The 24602-nt window shown below is 40.9% G+C and overlaps 1 protein-coding gene across 2 annotated transcripts; it reads right to left on the bottom strand.

Moving 5' to 3' along the window:
- Positions 1 to 923: 923 nt before the first annotated feature.
- On the bottom strand, positions 924 to 16695 carry CFAP36 (cilia and flagella associated protein 36). Of its 2 annotated transcripts, XM_083348060.1 has the most exons (10): positions 16513 to 16695; positions 15278 to 15342; positions 13133 to 13234; positions 10946 to 11060; positions 9574 to 9661; positions 8430 to 8481; positions 4462 to 4561; positions 3402 to 3532; positions 2304 to 2456; positions 924 to 1295 (listed from the first exon to the last, which is right to left on the bottom strand). In XM_083348060.1, exons 1-10 carry the CDS (start codon positions 16637 to 16639, stop codon positions 1209 to 1211), a joined length of 1020 nt encoding a protein of 339 aa, XP_083204186.1. In that variant the 5' UTR covers positions 16640 to 16695; the 3' UTR covers positions 924 to 1208. The 2 variants fall into 2 exon arrangements, with proteins under 2 accessions (XP_083204186.1, XP_083204187.1); XM_083348061.1 differs by lacking the exon at positions 13133 to 13234.
- Positions 16696 to 24602: the final 7907 nt, after the last annotated feature.

Below are 24602 nucleotides of genomic sequence, written 5' to 3'. Positions count from 1 at the left end.
AAGACTATTGAAAACCTCAGAATATGCAGATTAATTTAAGCTGCTTCAATATATGAGAAAAAAGTTGATTTTTTTGTTACTTAAATATAAGCAATAGGTGACTTTTCAACCTATATCTGAACATTGATCAACATTGAAAAATGCATTGAATTTCTCCTGTTTAAATTATGCAGTCTGCCTCAGGTACATACTTCCACCTCAGTTCTAACTTTTAGTCTGATTTCTTTTTGCCACAAGACAGCCCACATTTCAAATGCCTGGGGTCCTTCAATTGAGTTTTTTTAAAAAAAAAAAAAGATTACATCTGCCAACATGTCTGAGTTAAATACTATTTTAATAAAAAGTTATATGAAATGTGGATGACCTGTGTTTATAGTGTGTTACAAGAATGAAAAGTTTTCTTACCACCAAAGTAGAATTTTTAAATTAGTTTGAATAATGAAATATAAGCAATATACTGGAAAGCTGTTTGGCATAATTATGATTACAATGAAGTTGAATGATATATCCATAAAAATTAATAATGTGTGGGCTCATTTAAAAGGTTTGGAAATATTAACAGCCTGATTAATCATGCTGTCATTTGCACAACGCATACTGGGTCTGATTCACACAATGAGAGTTTAAATCCAGACTATGAATAAATTAGTTGACCTTAAATCAATGGGAATTGAGTCTAACAATTATAATTCCTATGCAATTTTAAGATAACCTTGAGTACCATTTTTATGAATAGCAGTAAATCCTATGAGATACTAAAACCTTTTCCATCTGCTTATGGTAACAGATATAGCGGAATACATGAGTGAGATCTCCCCAGTTTTCAATTAGTGTGTGAACTGATGTTGCCCATGTATGGAGATATTTTTCATATCTCTTGTTCAGGTTGATGAGGCCAACTTAAGACAAAAAAATAAGTTTAGCCAATTTAATGTTTTAATAAAAGTATTTGACAGCAACATTCAAAAAGTAATATTAAATCCAACAAAAGTACAACAGTGACCAGCCTGACCCAGCATATACAGAAATAGCAAGAAACAAAATAGTGGAATCTATTAAAAATGTTAAATCATTGCTTTCCACTCTACTTTTGAACCAACTTAAAGAATTGGTGTTTTTATAATATATAAAATCAAGTTAATGCGTGGAATGGTTGTAAGCAAAGAGTTCATGGTTAAATATATAACCTTAGAAGCAACTTCTTTAAACTATCGCTTATTAATGACTTCTTCTTTTAGTTTTGCTGCAAGGATTCGTTTCTTTAACAATCTTTCTTCCTCTTCTTCTGACATTCCCTGAAAAGAAAAAAAATATTTACTTGCAGTAATTATGGCTAACTACACTTATGTCTAATATTCCTATTGATTTCATTGAAGTTTCCACGCAAGATAAATTGGATTGTACGCAAAAGACAAAATACAATTTGTAGAACATGTAAATAAATGTTAGTTTCTATTTGTACACTAAAACAAAATTAAAATCATCACCATTTTGTAGGTTATATTAAAGCAAGAAAAGCAATAGTTAAAATGCTATTTCACACATTAGAAAGGCCAAACTGTAGCTCTGTCCAGGACAGGAATATATGTGATTGTGATTTCAGTTCTTATTTGTATGTATGCCTAATATTTAAAGCATCCTCTTATAATAGTGTTTTCTGATTTATCTGCTGTGAAAATATACCTGTAACGCACTCCCAATGATTTTATCAATAGGAGAGTAAAAATATTCAATGTCGTCTTCCATCAACTAGCCTAAAGAATGCTACGAGGCTAGCACTTTCAGATACTTTTTTCTTACTTCTAACAAATTTTTAAAAAAATCACACTTGCATAAGATAGCTCTATTCCATTATGGGCAGAGTCAAAGAAGCCTTAGACCTATCCCTATTTAGTCAAAAGCAGGGATGTCATGTAAAATGAACAAAAGAAATGTGTAAGACAGCCCAATTTTTTTCCAGGGTCAGTCGACTGACGGTATTTGGGCAGCTGTTTGATAGGGTTAACACTCAAGCACAACACAGCTGAATGAATGAAAAATTAGTTTTTCCTATTCAGGAACTAAATTAACTTTTTCCAACCACAATCATCCCCACTGATGAGATTTAGCTGTTTTCACTATCCCTTCCATTGCCTCCAACTAAGTAAACAAGGCCTTTAAACAGATCGGCTTATTTGTCTTAGTAAAAGTGTCTCCTTGAGACTATGATGTACATTCTCAGAATCATGTTTTTCCAAAGTAGACTAATATTTAAAGAAAACAGATGGTTACAAATAGGCAATTTTAATTCTGTTATCCTTCACCTGTTTAGAAGGGGACAGCTCTTCTTTCTGTTCTATATTTTGTGGTGGGATACTCGTTTTTGATTTCTTCTTCAAAGCCATCAATGCATCTCGTTTCTGCTTTAGATAGTCCTCACGCTCTCTCAGCTCTTTTGCTCCAAGTTCTGATAATTTCTATTTGAATTTAAAAATCAGATTTTATATAGTTTCTGAAAAACATTTTTATCAGATACAGTTGCTATAGTACCAATAACAAATTACAAAACAAAAGAGGAAAAAATACAACGTGCAGAACTGCTCAAAACTTTCCAAAATTCCATCCAGGTGACAAAACATGGGTAGCAGCTACTGAAGAAAATTTATTGTATCATGCTCAGCTGAAAAGGAGACTGAAAATGAAAGTTTAGAAAAAATGGGAATAGGAACAACTTTCAACTTCCTGCCAAACTCCCCATTTACTTTATTGCTGAGAAGCTGGCATGGTACACAAGAAAATGTGATCCTATGATTGCAGCTTGCTGTTGGAATTAAAATGAACACAGAAAGCTCAACATATGAAAGATTAAAATGAAAAATGGACATTTTAAGCATCAGTTTGATCTTTCAGTCAAAAGATCACACTCAGGACATAAAAAGTAAAAGACAGCAATCCCCATGGACATTTGACATGACACGCGCAATGAGGGCGTCGATAGCGACCAGAAGAACAGGTAGCGATTCCCCCTCAACAGCCAGCACCCAGAGGCAGTCGCACTCCATGAAAACGAGTGCGAAGCAGTTCGAAATAATACGGCCGATGTAGGTAAATAGACCTGTGACACGTTCCATGAGTGGAGCGCAAAAGCCCCGCTGATATGTGGTTCTGCCTCTCCAGCAATTCTATCCTGACAACGTTGGCAGTTGGCCAATGAAAGCTCGATTTTATTAAAACTGTTTTGGTTTTATCTTATCCTGGTGTTCATACGTCTGTTTTAATATCAATATGCCTGGGATTCGTATTTTTAGCTTACTTAAACTGTGTGTGTGTGTGTGTGTGTGTGTGTGTGTGTGTGTGTGTGTGTAGATATATATTACAAAATATTAATTCAATATTTTAAATAACGTGAGCATGCAGCTTACACGTCCTTTAAGTACTCCTTGCTTTGTTACATATTCAGAGCCATCCCCAACTGCTTTCCTGCAACTATCTTCCTTCAGTTTGATAGAGGAATGGTCTTGAATAGATACATCTTTTTGTTTTCCTTCTGGACCTAAATTTAAATTGAAATAAATGCATATAATGATATGTTTTCTATATACAAACATATTAATAATCTGTAACTTGAATAGTTAAAACCAAAGGTTTTAAATTAAATGTTTCACTTCTTAGAATAATTGCCAACTTGATGTAATAGAAAAAGCAGTTCACTGTTAAATATGATGGAGAGTGTCCTCAACCATTACACAAGAAAAGCCACTATTTTCTTTCTCCATTTTACAAGCTATAAAAACTAAATAAATCCATAGCAGAACTGATATTCAATATCAATTCATAGAGATCTCAAATTAAAAAAAACAGCTTTTGGGTGTTTGGATACCAGCATTTAGAGCTGCAACTTTCAATAACAAAAACTAACTACAAACCTGAAATAAATACATTTCATGAAAAAATTATTTTCAGGTAATGCTGAATTAGTGAATATGTACAATCTTTTTCCTTCCCCCTCCCAGCTGTGCCATCCAATTAGTGTAACCAGTGGCCATGTGTTCAGTAGCAAAAACACCTTCTTAAACGTATCTTGAAATGAAAATAACGATTTTGTTTGTAATGGAGTTTTGACCAATTGCTATAATAGATACCTAACACCCAACAAACAAAGTTTGGCATCAAGTTAGTTGAAGGAAAAAAATTCCTTTCATAAGAAATATGAATAAACACCCTGAGTATGTTTAATAAGAAAGCTAAGTACTAGTTAAAGCCACTAGGTGAGACAGTGAGTCTGTCCTGCATTAGGCCGGAAGCCAGTAGGGTGATTTTGGGTCACTCACTCTCCTAGAAGGCAGTGAGAAACTATTTTCAATAATGTTGCCAAGAAAACTGCCTGGACTTGGTCTATCAACAGGAGTCAAACTGAACTTGAAAGCATACACATACACAAAGTTTAAAATACATGCAGCAAATACCTGAAAATAATCATACCTGGCATTAATTCTGTAGAGAGTTCTAGAGGTCCTGCACTTTCATTAAAATGTCCTGGAGATTTATGTGCAACATCAGATGATTTCAGTTTATCATGTGCCTGAATTTTTACGAAAAATAGTAAGAAATCAATTTAAGTATTACAAAAGCAGCAAATACAGTAAAAACCAATATCATAAAATGCATTATCTAGTTACTATCTTCATTATTAAAATAGGTAGCAGTATGTAGTAATAACTAGTTCTAAGGAATCTATTAGGATTTTGCAAGATTTTCTTTCACCCATTGTTTTCTGTATTCTTCTTATAAATTGTTTCTTATAAAGTTACAATTCACAGATAAAAATACTGTCATTAAAAAAAGAAAAACCATCAAAACCTTTTTTCCACAGTACTCAGTGAACATCTTAGCATAGAACGCTTAACTGTACAGAGAAATAGGTTTATTGTGCAATATTTATCTCAATCAACTTATCCAACAAGGTAAGTTTGGTAAACAGATCCAGAACAATATTCTGATATAAGCTTTCATGAATGGCATCAGTGAAGCAGTGATGAATTTTCAGGCAAATGGCCATGATCTAGTTATGTGTAATGTTTTGCCAATAGCTCTGGCTGGCATCTTCTGAGGCAGAGTAAATTGCTTTGTGGTGTATCTTTCTGCAGCTCGTAGGCAACTGCTAAGTACTGAGAAAAAGGCAGCTTCCATGATTGATTGTGTCACAAGGAAGCAATGTGCTGCCACTGCACAGGAATGAGTCAATTAACTGTAAGAGCTTTTGAATTGGTTAACCATGTTGGTTTGCAAGACACAAAAATGTCAAGTTATACTATTTTCTTAGTATCATCAAAAGTTCAGTTAAATGAAGGCAGATATGATATTGTTGCCATTACGGAAACTTGGTGGGATGAAACCCACAAATGGAAAAATAATTATTTAAAAGAAACAGACCAAATAAAAGAGGAAGTGGAGTTGCTCTCTATATAAGAAATAACTACATCTCTACAGAAATAGAGCACAACAATGATGAAAACTCTTGAATGCATTTGGGTCAATATAAAAGGGGGGGGAATGACATTGCCACTGGTGTGTACTATAGGCCACCCAACCAACCAGAGGAAATAGATGAACTTTTTGCTACTCAGCTAACTAAGATATGTAGGAAGCACATCACAATAGTAATGGGGGACTTTACCCTGACATCAACTGGGAGACAAATTCTGCACCAAGTGGAAGATTAAACAGATTCCTGACAAACCTAGCAGACAACTTTGTCTCCAAAAAGTAGAGAAGGGAACTAGAGGATTAGCCATATTGGACCTAATTCTCACTAACAGAGATGAAATGATAGAAGGTGTTGAAGCCACAGGAACCTTGGGGGGGGAAGTGATCATGCAATATTATGCAAGCGCAAGCAATGGAACATAGTCAAACTATAGTCTTGGACTTTAAGAGAACTAATTTCAATAAATTTAGAGACAGCTTGGGAAGGATTCCATGGATGAGAATCCTCAACGGGAAAACAACTCAAGAAGCTTGGGAAATTTTGAAAAGTGAAGATTATAAAAGCCCAATCTAGCACAATACCAACGAACAAAAAAAATAACAACTCTCAAAAGAAACCAGCATGGTTGCATAAAGAACTCTCTGATAAATTCAAAGACAAAAAGCACAAGTATAAAAAGTGGAAAGAGGGGCAAATAAGTAAGGCAGAATATGAACAAATAGTCTGAGCCTGCAAAGGTGAAGTGAGGAAAGCTAAGGCTCAAAATGAACAAAGGCTTGCAACCAAAGTAAAAAATAACAAAAAAGTTGTTTTCAACATGTAAAAAACAAGAAAAAAGTTAAAGAAATGATTGGTCCATTAGTGGGAGAAAGTGGCAAGAAGGTGATAACAACAGGGAGAAAGCAGAACTATTGTAACTCGTTTTTTGCATCCGTCTTTACACAAAGGGAAAAAACAGTCCAACCTATCAAAAACAGTACCATAAAAAACAGATTAGAAACACAAGTTAAGATAGGCAAGAAAATGGTAAGTGAGCACCTGTCTACCCTAGACAAGTTAAAATCACCAGGACCAGATGGATTACACCCCAAGGTTCTGAAGGAAGTGGCAGATGTGATCTCAGAACCACTGAACTATATCTTTCAAAGATCCTGGAGCACTGGGGAACTACCAGAGGACTGGAAAAATGCTGATGTAGTTTCCATCTTCAAAAAAGGGGAAAAAATGGATCTAGGAAACTACAGACCTAACAGCCTGACCTCAATACATGGGAAGATTCTGGAAAAGATAATCAAGCACGAATCAGCAAACACCTAGAGGCAAACAAAGTCATTACCAAAAGCCAACATGGGTTTGTCAAAAACAGATCATGCCAGACAAATCTTATTGCATTCTTGGACCAAGTGACAAAATTAGTGGACCAGAGGAATGCTGTAGATATAATTTACTTGGACTTCAGTAAGGCATTTGATAAAGTAGATCACAACCTACTACTTGATAAGATATAAAAATGTGGGTTAGATAGCATCGCCACCAGATGGATTCGTAGCTGGCTGACCGGCCGTACTCAGCATGTGATCCTCAATGGAACTGCATCTACATAGAAGGAAGTGTGTAGTGAGGTGCCCCAGGGCTCTGTTCTGGGCCAGTGCTCTTCAATATCGTCATCAATGATTTGGATGAGGGGATAGATGGGGAACTCATCAAATTTGCAGATGACACCAAGCTGGCAGAAATAGCCAACACTCCAGAAGATAGGCTTAAGATACAGGAGGATCTTGAACATTGGGCGCTATCTAACAAAATGAAATTCAATGGTGAAAAAAGTTCTACATTTAGGCAAGAAAACCCAAATGCACAGGTATAGTATAGGTGGTACCTTGCTCAATAGTAGTAACTGTGAGAGGGATCTCGGAGTCCTAGTGGACAATCATTTAAATATGAGCCAGCAGTGTGCTGCAACTGCCAAAAAAGCCAACACAGTGCTAAACTGCACTAACAGAGAGACAGAATCAAGATCATGTGAAGTGTTAACACCACTTTACAATGTCTTGGTAAAGCCACACTTGGAATACTGCATCCAGTTTTGGTCACCATAATGTAAAAAAGATGTTGAGACTCTAGAAAGAGTTCAGAGAAAAGCAACAAAGATGATTAGGGGACTGGAGGCTAAAACATAAGGAATGGTTGCTGGAATTGGGAATGTCTAGTCTAATGAAGAGAAGGACTAGGGGTGACATGATAGCAGTGTTCCAATATCTCAAGGGTTGCCACAAGGAAGAGGGAGTCAAGCTATTCTCCAAAGCACCAGAAAGCAAGACAAGAAGCAATGGATGGAAACTAACAAGAGAAAAGCAACCTAGAACTAAGGAGAAATTTCCTGATATTAGAACAATTAATCAGTGGAACAACCTGCCTCCAGAAGCGGTAAATGCTCCAACACTGGAAGTTTTTAAGAAGAGACAGGATAGCCATTTGTCTAAAATAGTATAGGGCAAGGGTAGGGAACCTTGACTCTTTTATGACTTGTGGACCAGCCATACTGACTCAGGAATTCTGGGAGTTGAAGTTCACAAGAGCCAAGGTTCCCTACTCCTGGTATAGGGTTTCCTGCCTGAGCAGTGGGTTGGACTAGATTATCTCCAAGGTCTCTTCCAACTTATTATCATTATCATTAGTCAAAATACGCTAGTCATAATCATGCCAAAACCACAAGTGCATAAAAGCAAGAAATTAAAAGACGTAAAAAAATAATTTCAATTAGTAGGAATATGCTGATTATTTTATTCAATCAATGATGAAAAATAAGTATGTTTTATTTATTTATTTAAATTTATATGCTGCCCATCTCACTATCAAGCAACTCTGGGCAGCTTTTACTGAAGACTGAAAAGAATACTGAAGAGAATAATTTTTTAATTGCAATCACTTGGGGTTTTGTTGAATTGATCTCCCAATATACCTCATTATTTCTTTTCCTTTCTTGCTCTAGATCATATTCTTCCTTAGACTTCCTGCAAAGAAACAGGAAATACTTTAATATATTTACTGCCTTATCCTTCTTTAACAGTCATGTAAATGTTGCAGTTTATAATTAATGTAATAACGTAAAATAAACAAATACAAAACAGATTTTTTTTAAAAAAAAGAGAAGACAAATTAGAATAAATTTAGTTTTATCACTCTATTAAAATATCTCTTTAAAATGTTTACAAGAAGCATAAGACTAACATACAAAATTAAAAGTAACACAATGAAACAGAATGTAATAATCAAAATACAATTCAAAAGAATTGGAAACAAAAAATTAAGAGAGCAAAGACCTCATGGGAAACGAGAATTCTGAGGCTGGACTTGTGGAGAGAAGTGAGGTGCCACAATGACTATTAGATATAAGTAACCCAGGTTTCTCTCACTTTTTTCTCATTTATTGACTGAACAAAATGGAAAAACTACCCAGAAAAGAAAGCAAGCCACTTTAGATTCACTACTTGCTATCAATGTCCTTCTGGATCAAAGCCTGCAAATGCCTTAAGTAGTCTTTGTTTAGCAACTGCCTTGTTAAGTGACCGTTCATAAACACAACGGTAATAAACAGTAATAAAAAACTGTATCCTGCCAATGGATGCATTTACTCTCAAATTTCTGCACCTGACAACAACAAACATGGGGTGAAAATAACACTGGTATTGCTGAACAAGAGAACTTTACCTAAATGAGGCAGCCACCAGCGATCCTTCACAGCATCTCTCTCTGTCATGTAGTTACTGCTTAGTGACCCTTTTGCCAGAAACAATTGCTAAATGAGGACTACTTACAATGATACTTTTTAAAACAGATTTAAGAAGAAATGTAACATTTCCCATTGCCCTTCAGTAAAAATATAATCAATATTTACTTATGCATTATGCTAACAATGTATCTCAAATTTTCCAAATATTTAACCATATATCTGTAATTTAACACAAAATGGAATGATTTCTCCTCAGTCATTATGCTGAAAAATGCTTTCAAGGGCAAATTAGGTGGATCTTGTGGCAATCAAATTTTATTTTAAGAGGCCATATCCAAGTATGTGATATAAAACAAGGAAAAATATTTTTAACCTAAGAACTTCTCTTAGTATTTTCATTTCTTCTTCTTCGGTTTCAGTATATGCATCAGACCCATCGGTCAAACAGTCAGGTAGCACACCTATTTTATGAAAAAAAGAATAAAGCAGTCAAAAGGCAATTAAAGAGAAACTATTCAATCAATTATCAAAATTCAAAAAAAATTATAGAATAGAAAATAAATTATATTCAAAATATTGCTGTTTTAATTTACTCAGGTTGTAATTAGAAGACAGCAAACTGAATTATCATCGAAGCTTGCTTTCTGAATAAAATGTTTATTTCTCTTTCCACATGGCAACCTCAGTGAGATTTATTAAGGGGACAATTAAGTTGTACACATCTGACTTTAGTATGAAATAAAATACTGCACAAGGAAATATAAATATGCTTTGATTTTAGGATGATTTCTACCATTGCAACAGTCTTTATGGGAACATGAAAATATATTTGGCTGTTAAATGCTGTTTGCTTAGAAACTGTTTTAACCCACATATTTTGTATGTTAATAGAATGATTATTTTTATATTCATTTTAATAAAATCTTTTTTTCCAATTGATTCTAGATCAATTTCTTCACACCTGGGAAAGCAGGTAAATATAATAAATAATCATTCTTAAGATAGTTTAAAGGCAATAATATACTTCAGACTAGCTATGCAAGCAATTGTAATGGGTTATGAAAACAAAAGCCACCTAGTAAGATACTAGTTTAATCTTCTGACACAGGAAGCCTTTCAGGCTGTCTCCTTTGCCTTGATTGCGCTATATATTTAGCCATTTAATGCTTCTCTTCACTTTCCTTATTTCAAATGGCATACATTTGTCACGGAGATCTACACTTTACCGAGTAGTCCTGACAGCCTTTGCTAGTTCGTTCGACCTGCCTGTTTATTCACGGTGCGCCACCGGGGGAGGGGCAAAAGCTTGGCCATGGTATACAGCAATCTGGCTAGTGGCATTTGGGTGGATGACATCTTCTGGGGCCCCTTCCGCCAATCTCATCTTGTGTCTAGGCAGGTCCAGCGCAAGTTCCCGTTCTCCTTGCACAGCTAGTCTTTCCCATTGGAATAGTACCCATTTATCTATTCACAATAATGCTTTCAAATTGCTGAGTGGGCAAGGCAGGAGATAGAGACGAGCTCACCAAGTCCCACGATGCTACCGGGGCTCGAACCACCAGAGTAGAGTGTCCAACCATTTCTGGTCGACAGATCATTAAGCCACTGCACCACCAGGCCTCCTTGATCATTACTGATTTTTTTCATCTGACTTAGTTATATATGTCCAGATTTAGGAAATCCACTTAAACCTGTTCCAGCTAATCACAGCAAATGAAAATATTATTCTTTTTATTATTTATTACCATTTCTTTCTTGAATTATTCTAATGGCTTGCAATTGCATTTCAATATTTTTCTGGACCATCATTTCTTTAAACAATCTGAAGTCTTCTGCTGCCAGTACTGGCTGCAAAATGGCCTGAAAGGAATTAAAAGTGTTTTATCTCAGAGTGCCAAGAAATTCAAAGTTTAAATAATTCAAAATCTCCTTATAACAATAATAAAAATGTTAGGAAAAAGACTTTAGTAAGGTTTTACAAATGGGGGATGTCTTACATTACAGCAGGTGGTGAGCGCGCAGGGAAGGGGCATGCCTGTGCATGTGGGAGCAGGCCAAGGTCAAGGTGCTGGCAGAACACCAGTGGGTTCCCCACCAGAGCTGGAATGCCACTGCGTTTACCATAAGTGCCGGTACCGGTAAATGCCAGCCTTCCGTCTGGCAGGCTTGGGCAGCTGCTAGAAACCGACAGCCAGTTTCAGTGCTTGGAGCCCTTAGACGGTTTGCCCTTTCACTCCCCTTCCAAGCCAGACTGCTGGCACTTTCGGCCACCTGGCCCTCTTCACAGCTCTGCCTACACAGCCACAGGTGGGACAAAAAAAAAAGTTCAATCAATCAATTTGAACTTCGCAAGAGCTTTTTTTTCACAAGAAGTTGGAATTGATTGATTGAACTTTTCTTCTAGCGCTGCCCTCCCACTCCACACAGAGGCAGAGGAACACGACGGAGGAATGCATCAGAGCTGGAAAGAAGGTTAGCATTTCTCTGCCACCATGGAGCTGGAGAGTTTGCCCCACCCACCACCGCCCAGATGCCCTCCCTTCCCAAAGCATTTCTTTGCTAACCTTCTTTCCAGCTCTGATGTGTTCCTCCGTCATGTTCCTCCACCGCTGTGTGCAGTGGGAAGGCAGCGCTAGCTGCCAATGCAGTGGTGGGGAAGTCTGGTGGGGGTGGGGTGGGAAACTGAGTGGCGCCGAAACAGCACTCAGAGCCTCCAGGAGCTGTGGGGATCCGCGCATGCCCTTTGCAATCATCCTCCTGCCCAACATTGCAACAGGTTTATGCATGCATGCATCGGTGACTGCTTAGGCATGTCGTAGCAGTGGCACTGGCAGTAGGCGGAGGCAGAAGGGGGGGAGAGGCATGTGATCCTGCCTGTCAAAACCAGACAATGGGATGGAATGGTGGGGTCTTAAGTAGGGCTTATTTTGGGGGTAGGGCTTATATTGGGCCCACCTCCCAAAATCAAGCTAGGGCTTATTTTCGGGGAAACACGGTACTGGAAGAATAAATGTCCCAAACTTGAGCATTCAGTAGCATTGAATGTTCTGAACATTGAACTGCTTGGTGGTTGTTCTAGAAGCTACTGAGCAATCTATGAGCAACTCATACCTGGTTGATTAGTTGATTGCAAGATACATTCATTGAAACTGAGGAAAATCTCAGTCCCTACTTCTTTCATAAGGACAAGGGTCCCAACTCTGCTAGTAATCCATGTGTATTTCTTTCTATGGAGCGATCCAATTCTTTTGTGTCTGGCCAGAATGTTAACAATTTTGAGTCATGTAATAATGGATGAATTTCATCATTTTTAATGTGTAATTTTAAACCACTTTTTTTTCTAAATATGTGGTTTATAACATTATTCTATTAGTTTAATCATATTATTCTAAATTGTTGTCCAGGGATCCCCCACTCGTGCTAACGCTGCTACACAAACAGGGCACCACGCGGTGAAAACGGGGCAGTGTTAGCACCCACGTGGCAAAAACAGGGCACTGCTGGCGAGTGTCATGCGGGTGCTAACTCCACCCCATTTGCGTCACAAGTGCTTGTAGCCCTGTTTGTTTGTGAGCGCATGAGCTTAAAATGCTTCCCACTTTCTTTCCCTCCAGTCCGCCAACCGAGAATGGTTGGAGACCTCTGGTGTAGACTTTTAACTGAGGGTTGAGCAACATATAATCCCTAAGCACACTCTGTAGTTCCCAAAATGCCCCACTAGATCACAGCCCAATTTCCTGCAATAAAAATGAAACAGTAGCAAAATAGGTATATTAAATCCCAAACTACTAGGGGAAAGGAACAAAAAAATTTCAGCTAGATCAGTTCCAATGACTTGCAGGTTTCATCAGGGAAAAAAGTTTTTTAACAAGTGCAATATTACTCACAAAAAGGTTGCTCACTACTATTTTTAATTTTGTTAAAAAGTTTACCTGGGAAGTTCGAGTTTTAGCAAGAGGAGACATACAAGCTTCCTGAAACTTGTCCTCATTAATTCCAACTTCTTTAAGGTAACTGTCTAATAATTTTTCAACCTTAAAAAAATATATATATATTTTATTTATCTTTTATTAAAGAAATGGGACATAAATTACTTTAAATGAGGAAATACAGTGGTTGTGTCTTCTTTTCAAAACAGAATGAAATCAGATTCATAAAAGTATAAATCTAGAACTTAAGATCTAAAATCACATAAATGGTTTATATTTATTAGTGCATGAATGACTTCCCACAACAGGACTTCCTCTGTTTCTCCTACATCTCCCAAATCTGCTCTGAAATATTCCTTAATCCCTCAGTATTTTTGTGTATTGTAAATATTTTATTATATAGGGTTTCTTTCTTGCATGCCAGAGAATCACAGTTTGAGATGACTTATAAATGTAGTTAAAATATTTTCTAAAAAAAATAAAAAAGACTACTTATAAGGAAAAGAAAGATGTTGCTCCAATGTGGAATATAGCAGGGCTCAGATGTTTCCTCCATGTTATTTAATATCCAACAACTAGGAGCGGTGTGAGGCAGACTGAGATACCAGCAGTACATTGATAATGGTCAATTGTACATCATTACCTAGGCAGGGCTGAAATGCTGTGGAAGTCCTGAATCAATGTTTGGAACTAATTTGGACTGGATGAAGAGAAATATCCTCAGATTAAACCCTAGAGAAACTGAAGAGTGTTTGTCCATTAACATTTTGATTAGCTAGACACAACAGTCTTCCTGGCTGTTTCTATATAGGAAGTGTCTGACTTTGGGATTTACTGATTTGCTACTATAGAAATGGCTTATATATACCAAGTATGCAAAAAGTAAATAGTTGAGACTGTATTTTTATTATCTTTATTCTACTGCACTGAAAAGAGTTGGGAGTTAATGCTTTTTTTCCTTTTTTTCTCTTTACCCCACACTTCTCTCTTCCCCCTTTTTCCCTCCCCACTTCTCCATTATCTTTATTTTCACTTGTATTTTACATTTTGACAATCTCAATTAAAAATGTGACCTGTTCCCTCAAAAGACCTATTCCATGATATAGAAACATTTCTGAATATTCTAACAGAACTAAGAAACTCTCATCTACAAATTGCTCAAAAAATACCATCATGACCGATTATATTAACATTATTAAGAATATTAAAATTGTTTCTGTAAAAGACCCTGTATATGGAATATTTTATTTCATTTTTATTCTCTTTCAATACCCCATCCACATTCTTAGTTCATATTTTATTTCTGCTTTCAAGGTGATTAATCCTTTTTTCTAAAAACTAGTAATTATGATTTTGAACTCCATCATGACCTTAATATTCAGTGATGTTTACTAAAAACAGCAGGATAAATCCTAACAACTTAAATACAGCAAGGGAGAAGGAAAAGAATGACAGGGAAGAATCTGCAATTATTTTGGTTATATTTGCTTGGGCTTAGTTAAAGACTAGGAAAGCTAGAAATGTTATACCAAAAGCTTTCATGGGAAAGATATTATTGTCTTCTCTCTATGCTTGGGAAACAGAGAGCAGTTTGGAAACACTGCAAACAAAGAACATCTGTAAATTCTTCTCCTTATCTGGAAAACAAAATACTAGAATGAAGAAAAATATGCCTAGAAAACTTAAAAGATATATAGGTCATAAAATAGAAAGTACTTAGTTTTCAACATTTGTATAATACAGCCCCTTTTTAAGAGACTTTCTATAAGAAGCATCTGCAAGAGTCATTTAGGAGGGTATTCAGTATTCAGTTGTCAACATCTGATTCTATAAGTTAGATGGGAAGCATATAAATTCAACAAATAAATATATTCTTGTATGGTTCTACAGCAATCTTAGACTCAAAATAGAATAGATGGATTTAGATCATATGTGAGTGAGTTTGCATATCACATATATAACACCTCTTTAATCAAATGCATATTTTCCTGGAATACACAAATACTAATCAATTATATAAATACGTAAAAATCTCTGATTCCCCATTTCACCAACAATGAAACTGCATTTTATAATATATTCAAAGAGATACACGGCACATTTCTGCTTTATCATATTATGTTTTTAAAGGCTGAGGAATCTACTTACCAAAGCTTTATATTCCTGGTGAATTTCAGTGTAAGATAACTTACTTTCTTCTTCATCATCAAAAACTGAAACAAAATAATATTTCATGGTTCTTTACAATATGCAAACTAAAAAAATAGTTTCATATAGTAATAGCTTAAAATTGAATTTTGCACACAACAAAATTTATCTGAACTAAAATATAAAATATATAAAAATAAAAGCTCCAGTACAAAATGTGATAGTGCAGGCAATTTTAGGCACCCAAAAGAGTGCATGTAGCACGTCCACAATCCTCTCCAGGACAAATATTTCAACAATTCCTTTTTCTTAAAACTTCAGATCTCTCATCTTAAACTTCATAAAGAAGAGTAGCATACTATATCAAATAAAAAATATATGGCATTATGGAGGGCATTATTTTCTCTCCATGCAGCAGAGCACCTTATCTAAATCTAAACATTGCTATGGTACAGAATGCCCAATCTTTCCAAATCACTCATTTTGTAGATTTCCATTAAATTCAAACAATGAATCTTAATGTGTGTGTGGGGGTGGGGGGGGTAATAATTCTATGCACTGTACATCATAACGGAAAAACAAACACCCCCTTGGTTAAGTGAATTCACCAAAATCAGTGCGATACTAACATATTGACCTTCGGTTGAATCACGACCAACAGCCATTCCCATTCCTTAACTGTGCTCTCGATCTACCGTAAGGACGGCGATAATGATTACGATAATAATCCATAGCCCATTAAATTGCATTTGACTCAGCCTTCCATCCTTCCGAGGTAGGTAAAATGAGGACCCAGATTGTTGGGGGCAATTAAGCTGACTTTGTAATAATGCCGCTTGGGGGTGTGTGTGTGAAAGCCCTAACAAGCAGGCATATACATTGAATGAAGGCTACTGCTAAGCTTGTAAGCCGCCCTGAGTCTTCGGAGAAGGGCGGGATATAAATGGGATTAAAATAAAAAATAAAAAATAAATAAAATTAAATGCAACCATACGCTACAGAGGAATAAAGCAGCGTTTCCCAACCTTAGGAACTTGAAGATGCGTGGACTTCAACTCCCAGAATTCCCCAGCCAGCATAGCTGGCTGGGGAATTCTGGGAGTTGAAGTCCACGCATCTTCAAGTTCCTAAGGTTGGGAAACGCTGGAATAAAGCAAACCACCACCCGAGGACACCCATTTGGACACGGCGACAAGTCTATTGGCAGAATTTCCACCGACCCATAGCCCACTCACCTTCACACTTGTGCTCCACAAACTCCAGAATGGGAACAGACCACGCGGGGCTGCGGAGAAAGCCGGCAATGCTATCTACGACCCACTCCACTTCAGTCTCAACCTCCGCCTCCCCCTCGGTCGCCATCACATCTCCCCTCCCCTTTCTCCACGCCCTCCAAAACAGGAGCTCTCGCGTGCACGCAGCCCTGTACGGAGAAAGGAGACAATCTGCGCGTGCGCCGGAGGAAAAAAAAACAAAAGAAGATGACAGCAAGACTCCGGCAACGGTTGGGCTTCGATTTGCCGTCACTATGGCAATCGCCGTCATTTAAAGAGGGTGGGGGGGGGGAAATATGTCTAAATAAACTCACGCGAGAGAAGGCGCGAGGTCGTACCCACCTCGAGAAGCTTGCGCTGCGGGGAGGTTATTCTCCACCCCTTGCTTGGTTCGGTTATGTCTTTTTGTAAGAGCCGAACTTCCGCAAGTTAAGAGTTTAAAGCACGTGCGATTCGCAGAGAGACGCGTCGTGTTTGCTTTTTCTCCAGATTTCCTAATTCAGGGGTCTTCAAACGTGGCCCTTTTATGACTTGTGGACTTCAACTCCCAGAATTCCTCAGCCAGCTTTGCTGGCTGAGGAATTCTGGGAGTTGAAGTCCACAAGTCATAAAAGGGCCACGTTTGAAGACCCCTGGCCTAATTGCATTCCCGCAGTCTTTCAATTGTCAGAAAGATATGCAGGCGTTAATTGCGCTGCCTGGACAGATGAGATCCGTTCTGCCTAGAGATGAGGCTGGAGAGTGGCCCTTAGGAATTTAGAATGAAACAATTCAAAAATATTGATTGGTGGATTCCCCTTTCCCTTCTCATCTATGATCACCTGCTGATAAGGAAAACAATCATCAATTACTGTCTTTATAATGTGCAGCCGGGTTGGAGGCTTTAGCAGACTTTCAATTTGACTGAATGCTAAGCTACGGGAATGGAGATAACTGCTGTTTGTTACACAGATTATTTCTGAATATAACTAAGCGCTGTTCTGGAACACCCCTAAACTTAAGTTTTTCCAAAGTTGCTTGGCTGAAGATAGCGTAGTAGAAGGTTGTGGAGTGAAGCATGAGGAAGTTCTCCTGGGACTTTTTTCCAAATTCATCCCATGTTTCTTTGCTGCATGTGTGACTTGTCAGCCAGGCTATTTTGGACACATTTAGTGCTGTTCTGGAAGAGCAGTGGACTTGAAGTCCTCCAAGATCTCTGAATTCTGTGATTTCATGAATTGGATCTCTCTCATTGATTCCATCCGTTAGTTCTTGCCCTACCCTCAGGTACTTTGGAGAACAGGTCAACCCCTCTCCTCTGCGACAGCCCCTCAGCAGTCTTTCAGGATTTGAGGGGTTGTTGAGAAGAGGGGGTTGACCTATTCTCCAAAGCACCTGAGGGCAGGACAAGAAGTAACAGATGGAAACTTACTGTAAGGTTTTTCGGCTCAGAATCCAAATAAGTCCCAAAGAAACTCTGAACACGAGGCTACAGAAAACAACACAGCTTTATTTTTTATCAAAAGAAAAAGCTGGGGTGCTCTTAATCTCTCGTCTCTAACCCAGAGAGACAGAGAGAAAAGACCACACACACTAATAAAAATTTTCCCTTTTATAGCTAATGTACTTTCTCATACTAACAGACTAAAGATTTATTTTTGGTCTGAATAGTGTTTCTTTTATTAGGTTATGTCAATTACAGCTTGTTACAGAGCTACTCTTCTAATACACAATTGCTGGCAAGCAGCCCAGAACTTTCTCCTTGGGCAGATACATTTGCAAGTTACAGCAGAAGAACATACATTGCAAGCCATAGAAAACACATTTAAAGTTACAGCTTAAGCCAGTGATGGAGAACCTTTTAGAGACCAAGTGCCCAAACTGCAACCCAAAACCCGCTTATGTATCATCAGGTGCCGGGTGGGCATGTCCCATTGTGTGGGCGTGGCTGCAGTGGTAACAGCAGACTGGGTGGGGCTAAAGTTCAATCAATTCCAACTTTGCGACATCTTTTTTTTCCCCATGAGAAGTTGAAATTGATTGATTGATTGATTGAACCTTTTTTTTTGCACATGGTGGCGGAGGCCTAAAGCAAAACGGTTTTATAAAACCCAACTGAAGGCCTAGGACTGGGGCGACAGCACGCGTGCCCACAGAGAGGACTCTGCGTGCCACCTGTGGCACACGTGCCATAGGTTCGCCACTACAGGCTTAAGCTTTTTCTTGGTCAGCACACTTTTTGTTAAGTACAGAGTACAAACAAGAAAGAATGAACAATGGCTGGGTTATACATAAAATATTATAGTTTAATCACTTTGTTACAAAAGATAGATCCAACCTAAAATTAAGAATTTTCCTGACAGATCAATTAATCAGTGGAATAGCTTTTCCCCAGAAATTGTGGGTGCTCCATTATGGTGGTTTATAGGAAGAAATTGGACATCCATTTGTCCAGATTGGCATATGGTTTCTTGCTTGAGCAGGGGATTGGACTAGAAAACCTCCAAGTTCCTTTCCAACACTTACTCTGTTATTTTACCTGTGTGAGATGGAATGTAAACCTGGCTCTGGGAAGCAACAAGGAATGAACAAACTCTTAAAAGAGGAAGAGGCCTAGAAAACATTACTCAATCCTAGGAGAGGAAAAATCAATAAACCAGCCCAATCTCCTCCCCAAACTACAAAATCTCATTTTGTTATGCAATGTTATAGAATACCTTACCAACCATAAATAGCATTCTTAAAATACAGCATCAGCCATTATTTTTTGTTGATATCTACAAGAGCTGACATGGTGGTTTTATACATAATTACCTAATTTCAAGACAAAATTCTAAAGGTGAAATAGATTATTAACACAAATGTGTTCTGAAAAAGAACTCTATTGTGCACTCCACGTACCGGTAATTGCCAAAGATTTGTGAAGGTTTTTTTCTAGAACTATTGTCAGCATAATTTTCCATATGGCATTTTCATCCTCAGAGTTTTTGTCTTCGTCTGTCTTTTTAGTTCTCTCTTAATTAAGGCATTCAACAGCAGGCATTTAATGTAAGTGAAACTACTTTTAAGTCTGTGCTTAAACAGATTATTTCATGCTTACACACATTTTCTAAATAAAGAAGTTAGATTTCATACATACAAATATATTGATAGAAGAGAATATTTGTTGCTCAGGGTTGAATTGTGGGTTCCCAAGTGATCTCTGAGCTTGGCGGTGCAAATGTTTCATTACCAAACTAGGTAACAATCATCAGCATTAGAAGGGAATGAGCTTTGTTGTTATTTTTATATATTTGTGGCAGATGATGTTCTTGCAGACATTTGTAATGAAATGTCTGCAAAAAAAACCCAACCAAGCTAAGAGACCGCCAAGGATCCTATAATATAGGGAAGATAAGTTACAGACCCCATCAGCTGAAGAACGGGTAGGAGTGTAGGAAGGGAGTCTTTTCTGCTGTGGAAAGTCAGCACACACACACACACACACACAGAATGAAATATTTTGGGGAATATTAAAAGGCTTGTGGGAGGCTTGCGGGGTAGCACCAGCAGTAGGTAGAGGCACGGGGGTAGGCAGGCCATCCAGATGTGCTGCATGGCGGCCTGCTCGTGGGAGGTTCGCAGGGGGCTCGTGCATTGGCACCAGCAGAAAACAGAGGCACGGTGGAGGGGGAGGCAGGCAATCCGGACACACTGTGCATCTGCCTGGCTCATAGGAGGCAGGCAGCCATGCAGCATGTCCAGATCACCTGCCTTCCCCTCTTCCTCTGCCTGCTGCTGGTGGGGCCACATGAGCTTCCTGTGAGCCAGGTGGCCTTGCAGCATTTCCTGATCACTTGCCTCCCCCCTGCCTCTGCCTCCGTACTCAGACTTACCTGTGCTATGCCAAGGAGCTGGCAGGCTGCAGCTGCTGCTGGACACCATCGGCCCCTACACACTCACCTACTCTTGTGCATGCACCGGGGGATGGGGTGCCCAGCTGGGCTGATCACCCTGATACCATGTTTCCATGAAAATGAGCCCTAATGCATATTTTGTTGCAAAAAAATTATATAAGACTGGGTCTTATTTTGGGGGAAACACAGTATAGGGAAAGCCTCAAGCAAAAACATGAAGAGGCCAGTCTTATGGAGATTTTGTTATCCATTCTGAAAGACTGGGCCATCCTATTCATAAGCAAAACGCCTTCAGCCACAGCTCCCACAGAAGGCTGAAGCTGATGGGATTAGAAAAACAAAGACTCCTAAATCTACATTCCCCACTCAGCTGCAAGGACAGAGCATGACCTCCCAGCCACAATGGGAGTCACACAACAATAATTAGAATACTAAAGGGAACACTCAAGCACAGATCAAAGTACATTTCACAGTGAACAGGCATCTCAAATACAAAGCCTCAAAGAAGGTATAAAAACCAACCTACTCTCAACTTCATTTTGTCAGCCACCCCAGAAACATGCTGATGTCACTTTAGTTTCTGGTTATCAAATAAACAGAGATCCTACTCCCCCCCCCTGCCTACTCCCCCCCCTCTCCCCTTTGGATTTGGTCGGTTCTGGGTACCAGCCACGGTGGGAGAGTGGCTTGCTTTTACATCTGCAGCCCCATAGAGGTGGGAGCTCTATGGGGCATGCCTACCCAGAGTATAATCTTGGACCACCCCCGGGAACAGAGTTGCAACCCGCCGTGAGAGGGCGGGGGGTGGCCGGTTTACCAGGGCACCAAACTGAGTGGCAGTGCAGTTGGGTGTGGATCCAGATATTTCTTTCTCCGGCCTTCGATCCTCCTACGGACATGACCACCTTTGGGACTGCCTATCCTGGACTTGTTGGACTATTATGCGACAATACACCAGCACGGACTTGGTCGCTCTCAGGGGTGCCCCCCTCGCCTGGGTGCGACCCGCCTCTTTAAATTTTCTTAACCTCGATGAAGGGCCCGAGTTTGGGACCCTGAGAGATGGCTGGGCAGGGGCAGGGGCCGTCAACACAAATTTAATAGGAGGCCCCTGATTACTTTTTTATCAAAATTTTTATGGGGTTGGGGAGAGGGGTGGGAGATGGGGGTTGTTTGGCTATGGGGGGTGGCCAATCAACTATGGCTAGGGCCAGACTTGGGTCTGACCGCGCGGCGGGAGAACAGAGTGTCGTTGTCTCCGGAGCTCACGAGCGGGTCGTGGGATTACCAATTCCCATGACGGGGAATGGCAGCAGGCGGATAGACAGGGGGCCGTATCGCTACCGGGAGGGCCATCTCCGCTACTTGCAAGCGGTGAGGCGCTCCGACCCTCTGCTTCTTCCCCGAGGTCCCGGGAGCGAGGATGTGCAGCCTCCTGAGCTCCGGCTGGTGTATCTGAATGCCAGGTCCGTGGTCAACAAAGCTCCCCTCGTTATGGATTTAGTTGAGGGTGAGCATGCGGACCTGGCTTGCATCATGGAGACTTGGTTGGGCCCAGAGGGTGGGGTCCCTTTGGTTGACCTCTGCCCACCAGGCTTCCGGGTGCTACACCAGCCACGAGCTCATGGTAGGGGTGGGGGAGTGGCGGTTACTATTAGGGAGACCTTATGTCCGCGGGAGACCACCGTTTCTCAGATAGTCGGGTGTGAGTCTCTCTTTGTGAGATTTGGTTCTGGGGCGCAGTTGGGCTTGCTGCTGGTGTACATTTCGCCTAGTCGCACAGCGGCAGCCCTGCCCGAGCTGCTCAATATCCTCTCGGGGTTGGTGGTTGAGTTTCCCAAACTTATAGTTTTGGGAGACTTCAATCTACCATCCCTGGGAGGTTCATCTGAGCTAGCTCGGGAGTTCATGGCTTCCATGACGGCCATGGACCTGACGCAAGTAATTTCTGAACCAACTCATGAGGGAGGTCACACCCTTGACCTGATTTTTTTATCTAGACGGTGGTTGGATGATCTTGGTGGGGGCTCTCCATTTATTATGCCCCTGTCATGGACCGATCATCATCTCCTGCGGCTGGTCTTCCGTTTTGCCACCCCCCGCCGTGGGGGTACGGAGCCAATTAGATGGTACCGCCCCAGACGCTTAATGGATCCTGATAGATTCCAAGCGGCGCTGGGGTCCCCACCTGCCTCCATTGCTCACAGCTCGGCGGATGCCTTAGTGGAAGCCTGGGAAAGGGCAGCCACTGAGGCACTTGACCGGGTTGTACCCTTGCGGCCCCTGACCCGGCGCAGATCCCAGCGAGCTCCATGGTTCTCCGCGGAGCTCCGGGAGATGAAGCGTCGGAAACGGGGCCTAGAGAGCTGTTGGAGGTCTAGCCGATCCGAACCCGACCGGTTGCGGTTAAGAACCTACATTAGGTCTTATCTCGCAGAGATGAGGGTGGCGAGGTGTAACTACTTCTCTACCCTCATCGCGTCCGCAGATAATCGCCCGGCCGCCCTGCTTAGGGTGACTCGCTCACTTCTTAATCAGGAGGTGAGGGAGGATCCCTTGCAGGGTCGTGCCGAGGAATTTAGTCAACATCTGTCGGATAAAATCGCTCGGATTCGGACCGGTTTGGACTCCAACTGGGCAGAGTCTGGCGATCAGGACACGAGCGGTCTTGTCAATGTTACCTGGGAAGAGTTTGATTCTGTGACCCCTGATGAAGTGGACAGGATTATGGGGAGGCTGAGCTCCTCCACATGTTTGTTGGACCCGTGCCCTTCCTGGCTGGTTTATGCAGCTAGGGAGAGGACACGAGGCTGGCTCCAGGCGGTTATATCTGCTTCCTTGAGTGAGGGTTATTTCCCCACCGTCTTGAAGGAGGCAGTGGTGAGACCTCTCCTCAAGAAGCCTGCCTTGGACCCAGCTGTATTGAACAACTTTCGTCCAGTCTCCAACCTTCGCTTTCTTGCGAAGGTTGTCGAGAGTGTGGTGGCGCTTCAGCTCCCTCTGGTCCTGGATGAAGCGGATTATTTGGACCCCTACCAATCGAGTTTCAGGCCCGGGTACAGCACAGAGACGGCATTGGTCGCGCTGGTGAATGATCTCTGGAGGGCTCGGGATAGGGGATATTCCTCTGTCCTAGTCCTATTAGACCTCTCGGCGGCTTTCGATACCATCGACCATGGTATCTTGCTGCGGCGTCTCAGGGGATTGGGAGTGGAAGGCACAGTTCTTCAGTGGTTCTCCTCCTATCTCCTGGGACGCTCGCAGTCGGTGTTGGCAGGGGGGCAGAGATCGGCCCCTAGGTCTCTCGTTTGTGGAGTTCCTCAGGGGTCGGTTCTCTCGCCTCTCCTGTTCAACATCTACATGAAACCGCTGGGTGAGATCATTCGTGGTTTTGGAGTTGGGTATCATCAATATGCCGATGATACCCAACTTTTCTTTTCGACCCCAAACCACCCCAATGATGCCCTCGCTGTGATGTCCCGTTGCCTGGAGGCGGTTCGGGTCTGGATGGGGAGGAACAGACTTCAACTCAACCCTGACAAGACTGAGTGGCTGTACATTCCGGCATCCCGGGACATTCAAAATGTTCCATCTCTTTCAATGGGGGGTGAGCTCTTACCCCCCGTGGATAGGGCTCGCAACTTGGGAGTCCTCCTAGATTCACGGCTTACCCTGGAAGATCATATAGTGGCCGTGACTAGGGGGGCTTTCGCCCAGGTTCGCCTGGTGCGCCAGTTGCGGCCCTATCTGGACCGGGATGCCTTGTGTACGGTCACTCATGCGCTCGTGACCTCTCGCCTTGACTACTGTAATGCTCTCTACATGGGGCTTCCCTTGAAGACCACTCGGAGGCTCCAACTGGTGCAGAATGCGGCCGCGAGAGTTGTCTTGGGAGTTTCCCGGTACTCCCATGTTACACCTTTGCTCCGCGAGCTGCATTGGCTACCAGTTGTCTTCCGGGTGAGGTTCAAGGTCTTGGTTATGATCTTCAAGTCCTTACATGGCATGGGTCCGGGTTACCTCAGGGACCACCTGCTGCCGGCGTCAACTTCCCTCCGCCCAGTACGTGCCCACAGAGAGGGCCTCCTCAGGGTGCCTCCGGTCAGGGAATACCGACTGGTGGCCCCCAGGGGGAGGGCCTTCTCTGTGGGCGCTCCGGCATTATGGAACCAACTG

This window comes from Vipera ursinii (assembly GCF_947247035.1).
Source record: "Vipera ursinii genome assembly, chromosome: 1".
NCBI lineage: Eukaryota > Metazoa > Chordata > Lepidosauria > Squamata > Viperidae > Vipera > Vipera ursinii.
Note: the sequence above shows the minus strand (reverse complement) of the source record. Positions and strands in the feature narration are given on the sequence as shown.

Coding starts and splice junctions, on each gene's coding strand:
- CFAP36 (XM_083348060.1), bottom strand. CDS start 16,639: ATGGCGACCGAGGGGGAGGCGGAGGTTGAGACTGAAGTGGAGTGGGTC. Junction 8,482..9,573: donor ATACTAAGAGAAGTTCTTAG/GTTAAAAATATT, acceptor GTTTCTTTGCAG/GAAGTCTAAGGAAGAATATG. Junction 1,296..2,303: donor AGCTGTCCCCTTCTAAACAG/GTGAAGGATAAC, acceptor TTTTCTTTTCAG/GGAATGTCAGAAGAAGAGGA.